General features: G+C 39.6%; 1 protein-coding gene across 2 annotated transcripts; it reads right to left on the reverse strand.

Moving 5' to 3' along the window:
• Positions 1 to 992: 992 nt before the first annotated feature.
• On the reverse strand, positions 993 to 15,375 carry LOC133387458 (acidic mammalian chitinase-like). 2 transcript variants are annotated; one of them, XM_061632252.1, is made up of 9 exons: positions 15,067 to 15,375; positions 14,436 to 14,492; positions 12,005 to 12,170; positions 8,373 to 8,497; positions 6,655 to 6,775; positions 6,380 to 6,565; positions 5,289 to 5,405; positions 3,657 to 3,792; positions 993 to 1,256 (listed from the first exon to the last, which is right to left on the reverse strand). In XM_061632252.1, exons 3-9 carry the CDS (start codon positions 12,158 to 12,160, stop codon positions 1,024 to 1,026), a joined length of 1,074 nt encoding a protein of 357 aa, XP_061488236.1. In that variant the 5' UTR covers positions 12,161 to 12,170; positions 14,436 to 14,492; positions 15,067 to 15,375; the 3' UTR covers positions 993 to 1,023. The 2 variants fall into 2 exon arrangements, with proteins under 2 accessions (XP_061488236.1, XP_061488235.1); XM_061632251.1 differs by lacking the exons at positions 14,436 to 14,492; positions 15,067 to 15,375 and adding an exon at positions 12,882 to 12,931.
• Between the last annotated feature and the right edge of the window lie 617 nt (positions 15,376 to 15,992).

Here is a 15,992-nt window from a genome sequence, read left to right on the forward strand (position 1 = left end):
TATATCGAGTCAGACCATTGGTCCATCTAGTTCAGTATTGTCTACAAAGACTGGCAGCAGCTCTCTTGGGTTTCAGAATGGAGACATTCCTAACCTATCTGGAGATGCTGGGGAATGATCATAGGACCTTCTGCATGTAAAGCAGATGCTCTGTCACTGAGCCAAGGCCCTTGGTTCTTCATCCTCTCTAGCTAATTTCATGTTTCTAAAGGTTGCTTGCTTCTGCATATTTTTACAATTATACCTGCTCCTCTTGTCATGGTTTCCATTCCAATTTAAGTCAGACACTACAACCTACTCTCTGTAACACTCATGCGAGATGGAATGTATCAGCAATGGGGGGGGCTGTTATTACCAACTGGCAAATCATTGCCAGATTTTGCTTGGTATTCAATCTGTGCAGATTTTTCAGTTTACGTTTCATAGATTAAAGATGCACCTTGCAATTGGCCATTAAGTTACTGTATAGCACTATTCAGACATTCATCTGACATGTCTCAGTATTCTGCCCACTCATGACTACTGGTCCTGTCTGCTATGAGATTTGGTACAATGTCCAAACCCCTGCAAATCTGCACATTCAGGAAACCTTTGAACAGGCAGCTTCCCCAATTTTGCAGGCAGAACCTATGCATATACAGTTTTTAAGCACAAAGGCTCTTTCAGACATTTGACAGAATGAACATAAGGGGAAGTTATGTTCAGAATAATGTTTGAACAGTGCTTATGTGAATCCTGAACATATAGCATGCCCTATATTTTAAAAGCAACAAAATGGTTCTAAGATGCCTTAGAAAGATCATATGTGACTCACATCTTGTTTAGATTCATACTACTAATATTATTTCTTGTTTATAAAGCATTTTGAAATCTAGACACTTGTACAATGATTGAGTACTAACACAAAGTTTGCTGTGTTTTTCCCATTAAATCCAACACCGTGGCAGTTTCACAATTTTATTTAGGAGAAGGAAATTCCACAGTGAGCCTGATCATTCTTGTTTGTTTGGGCTGGTGTAAATATTATGGGTAGTCACAGCACTTGCAGCTATCATTGAAGACTAGGCCAGTTGCACAACTCATTTGAAAAGTTTGGTTTCCCGCACACATGTAGAATTTTGTCTTGTCTTTGGGGTCCGCATGGATGCCATCGACTTTCCCAACACAAAAAGTTTCATCCCTTGGTGTGGTAACAATGGGATCTTCTGAAGGAGTAACTGTAGGATCATCGGAAGGGCAGTCTGGTACAATGGGCTCTGAAACAAAATTGAGCAACTAGTGCTGACAGTTGTGACATTTTCATTCTTATCTGTTCACTGAAGCCCTTACAGATTGCGAGGGGCAAGAAACCATTCTAAAAATGATGAGCTTTCATACACAAGCCTTTTAACATTAATTTGGAAGCTCTGAACTTTTAGCAGAAAGTGCCATGAACCCCTGGAGCCAAGGCAGAGAGGTAACAAGACAAGAAACTATTATGGGGTAAAGCAAGGCCACAACTTCTTTATTGATTACAGTGACATGAAGGGTTTAGCATAGCATAGGTGCAGGATCCTGGCATAATGCAGCCCAATTGCTGTAAGATGTGCCCCTGCCACCACTCCTAGCCCAAATGCTGGTAAGGGAAAACCTAGGGGGTTGGCATCCCCACCTCGGGTATAAAGGTGAGAGGGGGGACTGAGGCCTCCTCACATGGACCATTGTTGTGGAGGCCTTTACCAACTAGGGTACAGCCTCCCCTCTAGCCCCCAAGTTTGAGCTTTTGGGTATATGACTGCATCTTACATCCCTTAAGGAGATCCCTAAAGTGGGAAACTGGAGAGACCCCCTCCTCTGTTACCCAGAAAATGGATCTTGCCCAATGCCAACTCCTGCCAATGAAGTTGTGACAATGATGAAGAAACCCCTTGCTATGAGGAAGACAGACACCACCAGGAACGGCCAATCAATCTGGGGCAAAATTCCTTCCCAGCCCCGTCAATCAGCAACTAAGTCCATCGCAGGAAGGAACCAACGCAAAGCAAACACCAAAACAGAGAAGGGTGGCCGGGAAAGACTTTGCCTGGACTGACTGCTGTGGGTGGAACAGTCTCCTTTAAATAGGCCACAGATGGACCAGACAGAAGCTAGTTCTCCCTCTGGTCCACTTGCACACCTAACTCTCACAAGAGTCAAGCAACCAGCTGGTTGGCTCTGGAGGGAACTCCGCCCCACCCACCAGCCTGGCACTGGGGCCACCTCCCGGCGCACCAATCCTCCACCTCCCCCGGGAACTGCAGAGCCACAAATTCAGTCCCAGGTAAGACCCGGGACAAGGGACTCAGAAGTGCAAATGATTATGCAATATATAAATGTTTAAATAAATAAAAAGAAAGAAACCCTTGGACCTTAGAACTTTGTGAATTTCAGTTATGGCTCCTGGTTGAACAACAAAGAAAAGGCCTCAGAGAGACTACCTTGAAAATAAGAATAGTACTAAGGGGGATGGATCACAAATATGATCTGTATTGTATGTCTTGTAAATGTGCATTCCATTCAGATGCAATGGAAAATAACTAGCAGGTTTTATAGCACTAACATGAAGCTAGGCTGAGCAGGTGAAGCTGATGGTGCTTTAGAAAATATGATTCGGAAAAAGGAATAATCTGCGTAAACAATTTAATTAACCTGTAGTGCATGCAGTAATGAAATCTAGCATGTAGACCATTTCCTACATGCACACACACACATACAGTGTTTCCGCTTTTCCCGATCCTCCACTACTTCTTCAGTCCCACTGCACTGGCTTGATTGATACAACTGAGGGGAAAGTGGGGGCCTCGCTATATAGAGTCTTTCAGTTCCCTACTAAGACTGATGTCCAAATACAAGCATCAGGCAATGATAACCCTCTCTCAGATGTCAGGCTTCTCTCCAGCAGGTCTAGGCCAACATTTCTCAAACTAGTGGGCCTCAGCCTGCTTTTAGATGGGCCTCAGCCTGCTTTTAGATGGGCCTCAGCACCTCAGCAGCAGCAGCAGCCCTCTGCATGTGCAGTCCATAAGCATGTGTGTGAGTATCATGCTAAGTTGGAGGGGAGGAAAGGAAGGAGAGAGGAACAGAGGAAATAGAAAGAGTGGCCAGCCAAGTCTGAGGGAAGGAAGAGAAAAAGAGAGTAGGAAAGAGGAAGACAAAAGAGACAGATGGACTCAGGGAGAGGAAAAGAAGAAACCATTTCCAAAGAGGAATTAGGTGTCAATAGAAAATGATGTCAGTAACTGCCATCTGATAATGCCAACCTCTGTCTCAATCCTCCACCATTTTGTGACTGGCTCTTCCCTTGCATCATCATTTTGCAACTGGTAGGCTTCAGTAATTTTTAGCCCACTCAAGTAGCCCCTGGGTATAGAACATTTGAGAACCCCTAGTGTAGGTGAGAGAGTGAGCTTCTCAAGCACCAATCCTGTCAGCTGATAAGAAAAAAAAGTTTTCCTGTAGAGAGAGACTGCTGCACCAGAACAGTGGTATAGGTAGTCATTCTTGTGATCATTGGGAAGGGAAAGCGAGCAAGACAGAAACCAACCATTCAGGCCTGTTCAAAATGTGTATTATACCCTTGTGTTTCCATCATAATCCTATAGAGGATGAAAAAGTTGGACTCTATTACTCTCTCTTACCATTTGTTTCAAGCAATCTCTTCAGCTCATTTATTAAAGGATTTATTCCTTGATTACACTCAGTACCAAGAAAGTCGTCCAAATCAATGGCCCAAACCATGGCACCTCCAAATTTCTTCTCCTTCAGGTATCTGGCCTAAATTGTTTAAAAATGTAAAAATTGACAACATCTTCTGTTTCATCATCAAATGTAAATACGAGCAATGGAACCACACAAAGAATGGCAGGAATAAATTATAGAATAACTAGAGTATTGTTACCCCCCTAACAATAATAAATTAAAACCAGTTGTCATGGCTATTTTTTACACATTCTTTAGAGCATCCAGGGTTTAGGGAATTTTCAGTTTAGAAAGGAGAGATTAAGGGTATGCATGAATGGATTAGCCTGTCTCCATTCCATGTCCATTTTGCACGTTTTCACTCATAAGCCTATTTCACCCTGTTCCGCATTAATCTGTGGTTTTTTTTAAAAAAGTCTACATTAAAATCTGTATTTAAATACATATTTTATCACAAAATGCATATTTAAATATGTATTTTATCTTATAAATCTATTTTAATGCATTTTGGTATGCTATTTGAGCCAAGGGCTCTATCACAACATTTGGAAATGTGTGAAATCTGAAGGATAATTACCTTCCAGTCTGTATATTAGTCCAGGGCTGCTTTCACACATGGGGCTGATTGTGTTAGTTTAACGGATTAAAAAGGTAGCTTCTGTCCCAATTTCTAAAATCCCTTTCACACTGTAGTACCTGTTGTGTTAAGGAAGAGCAGTTTTTTCATCTGATATACCGGCATTTCACGCTGCTGTCTTTCTCACTGCTTGTTTTCATCCCTCGCCCATTATACACATGTGCTCTGTTCCCCACTATGTAGGAGGTCCAAGTTCTCATTCTGTTGCCATACAAGTCCTCTCCCTTTAGGATCTCCCTTTTTCAATTATTTTAGTTGTATCGACACAGGAGCGTGTGTAGGAAATGCTGCTGCTATCTGCGCCAATGCCAGAATTCTGGTATAATTTTCGTCAGGCAAAAAAACCTGCGCAACCAAAGGACAGGAACACACTGCATGCTGGGATGCCTGTCACATGAGCGGCTGCAGCTAGTGAAAAACTCCCACGATTTTCTGGGCTCCCAGCCATGCTAATGGATTATTTCTGGTATCATTTATCACAGGCATTTGCACTAAACTTGAACTATATTCCACTAGAATTCCGGAGCTAGCTTGTACATAGTGTGAAAGATCAAATATAATGTACATGTTACCAGGTAAGAAGCTGTCAGAATAACAGAATAAAGTGCAGCACAAAAGCAGCCCAGGAGGTGCAAATTGGACCAGTTTGCTGAAAATGTGGAGCAGACAAAGTTCTCCTCCATCTATCTTCTCACCATGCAATTTTATAAATGTCTAACTAACAGGTCTCTCCTCTGTTAATTTAATAATAGGGAGACATGTTCAACATTTATAAAACTGTATGGTGAGATGATTGAGGGGGAAAGTTCAATCATCCTCCCTCATATAGTACAACATCCCTTCAATAACATATAATCAAGTATTTCTCAATAACAGAAATAAATATTTTAATAGTAGAAATAAAAAAAAGTTTTAAAACCCCAGAATGTCTTACTTTGTGCCTGTAACTACAAATGTCATCATATGTAACCCATACATCTCCCTTGTAGGCGTATGGGACTTTCTGGTCCTCCAACCACCGTACTTTAGCATCCTTTAGGAAACTGCAGACCTATCAAAAAAAATAAATGTCTAGTCTAAGATATGAAAAAGCATAAAGACATCATCTGACCCATATTCCCTAGCGCTGAATGAAGGTCACCACAATCAAAATATTCAAGGACATGCAATTGCCAACCCACATAGAAATTTTGTTAAGCCCATTAAAGGGTACCACAGATTCATATTTCTGTTACTCTTCAATAATTTCACTCTCACTACTCCAATTGGTTCTTTCTAAAGTACTCATCATTTGAGGAAATTTTCCTAGTATGCAGAATAAGAAGAAATATTGAGTTTGGCAGCTAAGCCAATTCTAGATATGCCATTATATAGAGAAGAGACCACTGAAAGGAGTCTTGAATGTAACTGAGCACGAAGATGAAGATAACAGATGTACAATGGTAGGATCTTCCAGACTGAGGGTTTTTAGCACTGCCAGTTTGTTATTCTCCCACTGTAGGCTACATAACTTTCTACACTTTGGCAGTTTCATCCACCTGTCTTTTGTCATGCTAATGTTCTCTCACTTTTTACAGGGCAAAGAGGGGCAATTCCACATTAAAGCACATTATGTGGAAATATCCCAAGTTTTAAATCAGTAAAATTCATGGAGGAAAAGGCTATCAATGGCTGCCAGCCATGATGGCTGTGCTCTGCCACCATAGTCAGATGCAGTGGCCACTGTGAGAACAGGATGCTGGACTAGATGGGCCACTGGCCTGATTAAGCAGGCTCTTCTTATGTTCTTACAACTGATTAATGAACCATCTAACATTGTGCTCTTCTATCTGATTCAGTGCTGCAACAATGCTACAAGCATGGGGAGGGGAGAAGACAGGCCCACTATTCAGAAATGATGAAAGATAATGGTTTGTGAGGAATGGGGACAACAAATATTCTCAGTAACAGCAACAGTCCACAAATATTAATATATGTAATCATAAGATGCACTATTACAAAGGATAGTGTTCTCAGGTTTCATACCTCAAAGTAAGCCCAATATCCAGCCTCTTCTGTATACGGCCCTGGGGGACCAGCACCAGAAACTGAAGCACAGAGATCTGTGCTACTGCTGCTACTAAGCCTGAAGGAGCGTCCGTAGGTGGGGAAACCCATGAGGAGCTTCTCAGCTGGGGCACCTTGATCCCTCCAATACTCCATAGCATAGGCCTAACAAAACCCAAAGAGGAACATCTTTTACAATATATTCTCATTTTACTACACAGATAAGAAAGAAGGTTTAAGGGATCTTTACTCACACAGTTGAAATAGTCAACATCACACCAGGCGGAACCTGAGTACAGGGGACTGTTGCATCCAGTAGTAGTATCCCAGTCACCATGGAAGTCATACGTCATCACGCTGATGATATCCATGAGTCTGATGCAAATCAGTAATAATGAGTTATGAAGCAATGGATCACCAGACACTGATTTCAACCACCTTGTCCACTGTGTCATGATTTGCTCTTGTAGAAAAGTGAGCTAAGATGCTACCAAGCAAAGGTGTTATCACTTTGCACTTACTGATTTTTTATTATTATTTAACAAAATTTATATACTACTTGATTGTGAAAAACCTCTAAGCAATTTACAAAAACATTAAAATTATCAATAAAAACAGTTAAAAACAAGTAATTAAAAACTTTTTTTAAATGATTAAAAACAACAGTAGACTAAAATGAGATTAAAACACATTAAAAGCTATGTGTCTAGATAGGTTTGCCTAAACACAAATGTTTTAAGCAGGCAGGCACCAAAAAGAATACTGTGAAGGCGCTTGCCTGATGACAATAGGCAGGGGGTTCCAAAGTGTAGGTGCTACCACACTAAAAGCAAATTCTTACAAGTGCAGAACAGATATTATGTGGCAGCTGTAATACTGCCAATTCCACAGATTGAAGCAGTTGAGTAGGCATATATGGGGAATGGCCATCCTGCCTTACATGGACATTCACTTGCTGTTGTAAGATACAGAAGATATGCAGTTCCATACTATGGATCAGAAATAAGGCCCACTGGGTTGTACCCAGCTCTGCTGACAGAAGGTTCTCTGATTCAATGGGAGTGGGGTGTGTGATTTGATTGGGGCAGGGAAGTGATCTTCACAAAATCTTCCTTTCTGTTGCAGACCCCCGTGCCACCTACTATGCTGTTACAAAGAGTCTACCAAATCTTTTGAGTAGATTTGAAGAGGGGTGCAGGGGGCTGTAGAGGGAAGAGGAAAACAGCAAAAATTGTGTCCTCCATTTCCATTAACAGCAGTTTCTGCTAGATCAAAGAGCCTTCCATCAGCCGAGGGACACAACTGAATACAAACCACTTATACCCCATCTTAATCCTTATTGTTTTTATTAAGAAAGAAAACCAGTTACAAAAAACAAACCTTTCGCATGTTACATCTTTACAGTATAAATAACAGTTCTAAATAAAAGGTGTCCATTTCTCTCCTAAATCAGATATTCTTCAATTACCTTTACCTTTATTAAAATGTTCATTTTGGCAATCTAGAACCATTTCATTCCTAACAGTAACAGCCCAATCCTAACCATATTTATTTGGAAGTCCCACTGATTTCAGCTCCTATACACCTAGGATCTTTAATAATAGGGCTTAAAACCCTGATCCTAAACACATTGGTTTGGAAGTCCCATTCATTTCAAGATAATTGTATTTTGAGGAGCCCCTTGGGAATATTATTATTATTAATGAAACAGTTGAAATATATTTAATGTGTGTTTTTACAAAGGGTTTTTACAATTATGCATTTTATTTCACTGATACTCATATATTAAATATGTAATATGCTCTCAGTATTTAGGAAACACTGTCATCATGATTTCAACCTTTTCCTGTGATCATAAGAAGTATAAACATCTCTGAATGTTGTTGAACTGGAGAGGGTGTACATTCTGTATACAATTATTGTGCAAGATCACAGTAAATTAGACCCACAGCATCTTGAGAATTCTACTTACTGCCCTAGCTTAGCAATTTCATATCCAGCATCAATAGTTTCTACACCAGCAGACACCGCAGCTGTGATCAGTAGTCTAGATTTCCCAGTTTTTGCAACTTCTGCTGTAAAGGCATCCCGCATTTCCTATGATATAAGAATCATGAGCAATGTTTATTAAAAGAATAAATGAATTAATTCATGTGCTGATTAATCCATTAACTGTAGATTCAAATGTGGAGTTACACAGAGTGAAAGGACTGATGGATCTACTGCAAATAATATCTTTGAATCCTTTCGTTCAAGTTTTATTGTGGAGTGAGAGCATTATTAGAAGCTAGAAGTGGGAGATTACACCCTTGCTTAAGTTAGAGCCAATCCAATGCAAGATGGGTACAGTCTCCCCACCTCAAGAAGGTCTGTCTTCAAATCCCACCTCTGCTGCTCCCTGCCTTGCCTCACCCTCCCCACAGCCACCAAAGCTTTATCTTGGGAAAGAGGAAGGGAGTACCAGGTAGTGACGTTCTCCCTCAATGCAGGAGAGGTCCTGTGGGGCTGAGCATCCTTTCCCATCAGGAATCATGGGACTTTACAAGTAACTCCATGAGTCCTGGCAGGAAAAGAGTCTTCACCCAATCATTTGCTGCAGAGAAGAAAACTCTATAGGGACAGGGATGGGGAACATTTGGTCCTCCAGATGTTGTTGAACAACAGCTCCCATCATCCAGCACGAGAGCTGTAGCCCAGCAACATCTGCAGAGCCACAGGTTTCCTACCCTTGCTATAGTTTAGGATCTCTTCAACAGTAAGAGAGACTTCTGCCATCTGCTACCTCGTTTCCCTCCTCAAAGTATGACTTTTTTCTCTTGGGAACGTTGGAGAGGCTGCAATGTTGGAATTTTGATTGTATCTCAATTAGGGATGGGTGAATGACTTCCCAGGAGAATCCCTACGCCTGTGCAGCCTCTGAGACGAGTTCCGTCTTGGATGAAACTTATCCAGTTTAAATTCAGTCAGAAGGCTCTTTTCTGACTGGGAATAATTTCTTCCGGTTAAAGAAGAAACGTGAGATTTCCCACATAGCTTTGTTTTGATTGTTGGAGTCTGGAATTCGTCAGAATTGTCTGTCTTCCAGCAGCTCAGACAGAGCGAGGATTTTTATGCTAGCTCAGCTGGATAAGTGACCCGTGTTTTTTTTTATTTATACGGATTAACAGGCAAACATCCTCCTGTCTACATTCATCATTTTCTTATCTATACAGCTAAAGAGATTTGTCAAAGTAACAGCAATTGAGATAACCTAGGTGAGGTAAGACTTTCCTTTTTTTATTCATGGAACTAAGGGGGAAGAAAATATAAATAGCTTATCTTTTTTTATTGCAAAAAGCTGACATGGAAAATAGCATTTTAAAGATTACAACGGACGAGAGATTTCTGATTGGAAGAGATAAGAAATCTTTTTGATTTATGGCTGGGACTATTTCCTGATCTACTTTTTTTTTGACGAATCTGCTCATTCTCTCTGCTACTAGCTATTTCGACGCTGTGAACTAAAGCCGTTCTTACACTTCCAGGCAGATAAGAGATAAGGGCTGTCTAGCGTGTGACGTTAGTTTGTTGGAAAGATTAACTCCTTTGTAACTGGTTAAAGAAATAAGCTGCTCTTTGTTTGGAACATTGAAAATTGAAGGAGTTTTGTTCCTTTGGCTTTAAGAATGACAATTAAGAAGATCATGGATGTACAAGAAGGGACTTTATCTCTAGACATGTTTCAGAAAATAATGAATGGGATTAACTCAATAAAACAAGAACTGAGAAATAATAGACAAGCGTGGAGAATTGAATTTCACGAAATGAGACAGGAGCTGAAAGAAACTCAGGATTCTATGAGAAAGGAGAATAAAGATAGATCTGGAAAACAAAAAAAGGATGAAAGAGAAATTAAAGGCAAGGTTCAAACTATGGAGATTGGCTTAATTATGGACATGAAAAAAGATTTGGATTTCCTGGCTGTGATGGATCCTGGAGACAAATATTACAGTTTGGAATTCAGCGCTGTCCCTGAAGGAATTGAAGAGATTGGAGATAAAGATATTATTGGTTCAAAAAAATTCTTGGACTGGAAGGATTTGATGGAACTTGAAATGGAGAAAGTTAACAGAATTAATCCCTGTTTTGTGTCAATGGAAAAACCTTCAAGAGATGTACTAGTGTATCATGTGGAAAAGAGGAACAGAGATGCGGCTTTGCAACAATACTTCAGTGATACGTTTGGATTTGATGGCAAGAAAATATCTGTGATGGAGGAAATTCCTATCGGACTTTTATTATATGACTATGACAGCAAGATTTTTGGGTGCGTAAAGATGGAAGATGGAAGATGGACCCAATATGGATAATGACAGAAGAGCGATTTAAAATTACTGGACTTAGTAGATTTGATGAGTTGGATTAATTGGCATGTTTATTTAGAAAAAAAAAATGATTGACATGTATCTCAAGGATTGGAAACTTCTCTTTGACTTTTTGTGAAAGATTAAAATGATATGATGTTAATGAGATTTGAAACCAACTAAGATAACCGTTGGAGGAAGGTGATTTTATAATCTATTAAGAGATAGGTTTGTTATATATTATAGATTCATAGCTGAACTATGACAAATCGGAAGTCAATATTCTTTCTTTTATATATATATATATATTTTTTTCTTTCTTTTTGTATTGATTTGTGTTGTTTTCTTTTTGTATTGTTTTGGTTTTGAAAATTGGAATAAAAATTAATTGAAAAAAAAATTAGGGATGGGTGAATATGTCAATGCTGGTTTCTCCCAGTTTTCCATTTTTTCCAGTCTTAAGATCAGTTCTCCACATTTCCACATCAGTTTGTGACTTTTTTAAGGCCTCATGAAAATTCATCAACATTTTAGTGTGAAATTCTTCTAATATACACATTTTAATGCAATTTTGCCTCACATAAACATTTTGCAAAGTAATTTTTCCTAATACAGTTCAGTTTGCATGTTATTTTCATTAGTATATGAATGCACACTTTCCCCTTAAAGATATGCATTCTTGTACAAATTTCTTGACTGGGGGAACTGCATTGCCAAATTCAGAGAAGTGTGCATTTCAAAGGATAGCTGTTTCACTTTGTATCTTGTTTCAGAATGTGCAAATTAGGTAAATTCACCTTTACACACAAACTGAATTAAATTTCTCCTCCATCCCTAACCTCAAAAAAAACCTTGAGGCTTTTAAAGTGCCAGAAAATGCCCAGAAATGTTCAGGGTGATCACAGGGTTTGAGCAACATTAGGATGTTTTCTAAATTTCTAAGATCTTTAGAATGCTCTGACACAAGACAGATTTGATTTATTTCTACTTTTTAAATAAAGTTTAAACCCAAATGTGTATGAATAAACTGTTTCAGTATTTAAGCAAGACCCCCGTGGTAGATGTGCATCAAACTGCAGGTGTGTGTTCTCCTAATACAAGACAGACTACATGGAAATAAAGTTTCCCCGCCATTCCTATGCACCCACATATTAAAATAAAAGTCATGCGTAAAGCAGATGCGTCAAGAATATTTGCAGGCAACTGGGACAACTGGAATATCTAGGTGACAAAGTGCATTTATCATGTATTAGATTCCTACCTGAACCAGGGTGGTAAAGCGTTGTTTGTCCTCAGCGGGACTGCCCCTAGAGCCTGGGTATTCAAAGTCTAGGTCAATCCCATCGAAATCATATTTACGGAGGTATGCAATCACTGAATTAATGAAGTTCTTGCGATTATCAGGTGTGGAGACCATGATGGTGAACCTGTGGAGAAGTCCCCTCTTAAATATGAATTCTTTTTTCTGCCAGTGAAGACCACAGCAAACTTTAGGGCACAACTCAGCCAGAGTTAAGCACTTTTCATTCATTCTATTTTCAGAAATAATTGGGACTTAAAAGTGCTTCAGTTTGGTGAGAGACTTTCTTTGAGACTTTCTGCTTAATAAACATAATCATGCTGGATCACACCATTCCAAATAAGTGATGTCAATACTTTTCACAACCCATTTTTGCCTTCATCACTATGTGTTGTACTCATTATTGCTTCTTATTGCATTATGGCATCATCTGCTATCCATTACAAGAAACCTTGGCTCATCATGCAAACAAAAACCCTACGAGGTTTTCACTAACATGCTATGCACTCAGATAGCTAGCTAGATACAATCAGATTGGGGTTTTAACATATGTTTAACAGCTAAGTATCTGGCTGACTATAATACGTGCATTTGTGTACAATCCATTTATTGATCTCTCATATATTTTGCCATTGCAACACTGTAAAGTACATTTCCATCATCCTTTCTCTTCTCTGTCTTCTTCGTGTTAACTCAATTCATTTTCAGTCGTAAGTTTGTCCCATGTTACAAGCTTCTTTTCATGCGAATAGGATTACATGAGAATTCTCATTCTCACAAACGACACCTAATTCTAATAGACTGAGGGTTTAACTACACAGGATGCTAATTGCATTACCTGCAATCACAATGTTTGTTTGGCAGCAGCAACATTGACAGCAACCAACAGAGATTGTAACATCTGAGCTGGGGTGACAGACTGCTTTCTTGTATTCCCCACCACCACCAGTGCTCCTGGGACATCTGCCATGCTGAAGACTAGTGGCACTTTAAGTGCAATGGGAACTTTTCTGGCAACTCAAGAGTGCAGATGAAGAGAGATTATGCTAACCCTGATTTCCAGACCAGCAACACCTGAGCCAGCTATGAGGACTTGCTTGGGAGGGCTCTGGCTAGTGTTTGGGACAGGGATAAAAAGAAGCACTACTGTGAACTCTTTTGTGGTGGCAGCAGCAATGGTAACCACCACCATCACCAGCAGCGACTGTAACACCTGAGCTGGGGTGACAGACTGCTTTCTTGTGTTTTTGTACTGGAATGTTTATTAAATTTGTCACTAATATGTTTATGTTTTAATTGATTGATAGCTTGTTTTACAATGACTTTCAATGTTATAATGTTCATGTAATCAAACTGAGTTATCTGCTGGATTGTTTTGTTTTGAAATGATTTAGTATTTGATTGGTTTGATATAGTGATTTGCATTTTTGTTCTGTTGTGAGCCACTTTGATCATATGGAAAAGCAGCATACACATTTCAATTATTATTGTTTTTCTTCATTTAATTGATTAATTTCTCCACTGCAATCTCAGTGAAAACCAAAGCCCCTGAGCTGCAGTTAGGCTCCAAAAAGACTCCCATTGGCCCCAATGGCTTCACCACCAGATAAAGATGTGATTCACTATTGTAATCATCATCCTATTTCTCTATTGAACATAAATTATAAATACTGTCCAAAAGTGTTTCTAGTCTCTTAAGTATTATTGTACAGTCATCCTGCAGGTGAGCTTGGCTTCACTCAAGGCAGATTAGCAGGAGCCAGAATCTGGGATTTTTTTCATCATATGCATAAACTGCTTGTTTCCTAAGATGCTGACAAAAGCCTTTGACTCTGGGCAGAGGACTTCTCTACAACAGTCCCCCAAAACAGGATATGAGCATTGTGATGATAATTAGTGTTATTTCTCATGCTTCTCAACTAAAGAGGAGAACATATAATGGATGCCCTCTACCTTGCTTCCCATTCAGTATAGTCATGGAAATACTGAGGTTGCACTTTCAAACATTTTAAATATAATTATGACCTTATAAAAACATTTTAAAATCTAGAACAGCATAGATAAATAAATAAAAATGTTGCACATGGAAAAATGTATTTTCCAAGTCCTGTGGTCATCAGTCCATTGAGTTTCATTAGTTATCTGACCAATAACGCTTTCTAATTATTAGCCTCACAACCATTCATTTGGGCATGATCACTAAAACACTGCAGAGTATGATTTTGTAAATGTACCAAAAGAAGAATCGCATTTCATCAGAATTCAATGAAATCTGTGCATGTAGCAAAAAACCCATTCTATCCAATGAGGTGGAATCAGGCTATGTATGTTGTTACAAGAAATATTCTCACCACCAATAACACCTGTACAAAATGAATAGAAAAACACTCACAATTCAGTGCCAAAGTTCCATCCTCCAATAGACAGCAGTGTAACCAGTTTAGAATTGCTGGGAGAAAAAAAGGATAGATGCAGGACAAACAATACAATTATGTTGTTGTTCAGACCACACTGCTAGTGGTAGCCATTTGCTCATACCAGTGGTTGCTATAAACAGGAATTATACAACATATGTAGTGTAGCATTGAAGACCAAAGATCTGACAGCAGGAGAAATCCATGAGGTTCCCCCCACCTTTTTACACAGTATCTTGCTCCCATGTATGCAGAGTCATTGCAGACACAAGAGCAGCTTCTGCTTCTACCAAAATCAGATGTAACAACAAGCGAACAACAGAATTATAAAAGTGGAATAGTTGAGGAAATTCAAAATGTTGCTTTATCTCTGTATTCACAGTACCACAGAGAAGAAGCAACAGGGACCAAATTGTGCTGCACCACAAATGCAAGAACACTAGTCTACTCTACACTAGTGCTGTGCTAAACATTTCTTCTGCATTTGTTGTTCTTGCTGCTACCATTCTGTCAATTAGTAGGAACCTGCATTCAAAATTATCAAAGTGGAGAGAGAGAGAAAATCAGTGAAATTCTCAGGAGGGAATGAAGGGTTCTTGCATTGCTCACCTGATTTTTGATGTGGCGGAGGGGTTTGGGGAATGCCCTTTCTTTCATTCTACAAATTGTTTCTTTAGCGGTCTGTACTTTGCAGCCTTCCCAAGTGCTTCCAGTTCCTAAAATATCCACACCATCCTTGCCTGGGCTCTCCTGAAAGTATGGGAAGATGGGAAGGCAACCTGCCATGTGCCTGTCAGCTATTGGCTGTTGTTCTTTGCTTTTAAAGAAAACAGTGCAGAGAGATTTTTTTAAGGTAGAAGGAAAGTCTTCCTTAATGCAAAATCAGCAAGTGTTGCATTTGGTAGCCAGCCTTACCAACTTCCAACACTTCAGTCAAAGCCCTTGGGAAGATGTCAGGAGATAACTCCTCCCACTGACATTTTCAGATCAGGAAGCACAGGCACAAGCAGTCAGGAATGCTGCAGAGGACTGGAGAAATGTTTAAGGGAAAGAAAACATACACCCTACAACAAAAAGGTAAGCTCAACCCAGCTAGCACCCATTGAAATTCTAAAGAGCCTTGGAAATGAAGTAGAAAAACCAGAGGAATCTTTTGCAGGGGAAGAAGACATTCAAGAAACTGGAGAATGGGTTTTAGCACAGCACTAGTCTCTGCACCACAGGTTCAATGCTTCAGGGAGCCAGATAAAGGCTTTAAAGATGCATTTGGCCTCTTAAATCAGGAACAGTGTGGCATGGAACAGCAATTCAGATCCTGACACAGAACAGAAAAATGATACATTAATTGCACCAGCCATCCAGTTTGTTTGCTCTGCAGTCAGTGCCTACAGTCATATGTATAATCATAAATACAATGGCATGTTTCTGGAGTGTATTTCTGTATTGCCCTCAATCTTTAACAGAAATCAGCTCTAAGAAAAAAACTGAAATTGAAGTAGAGCCAGACTTGGCAAGGCTCATAAAGCAAGAGCAGG

This window comes from Rhineura floridana, chromosome 6 (assembly GCF_030035675.1).
Source record: "Rhineura floridana isolate rRhiFlo1 chromosome 6, rRhiFlo1.hap2, whole genome shotgun sequence".
Lineage (NCBI taxonomy): Eukaryota > Metazoa > Chordata > Lepidosauria > Squamata > Rhineuridae > Rhineura > Rhineura floridana.

Coding starts and splice junctions, on each gene's coding strand:
- LOC133387458 (XM_061632251.1), bottom strand. CDS start 12,916: ATGTTGCTGCTGCCAAACAAACATTGTGATTGCAG. Junction 12,171..12,881: donor AACAAACATTGTGATTGCAG/GTAATGCAATTA, acceptor ACTTCTCCACAG/GTTCACCATCATGGTCTCCA. Junction 5,406..6,379: donor GATATTGGGCTTACTTTGAG/GTATGAAACCTG, acceptor TTTTTTTGATAG/GTCTGCAGTTTCCTAAAGGA.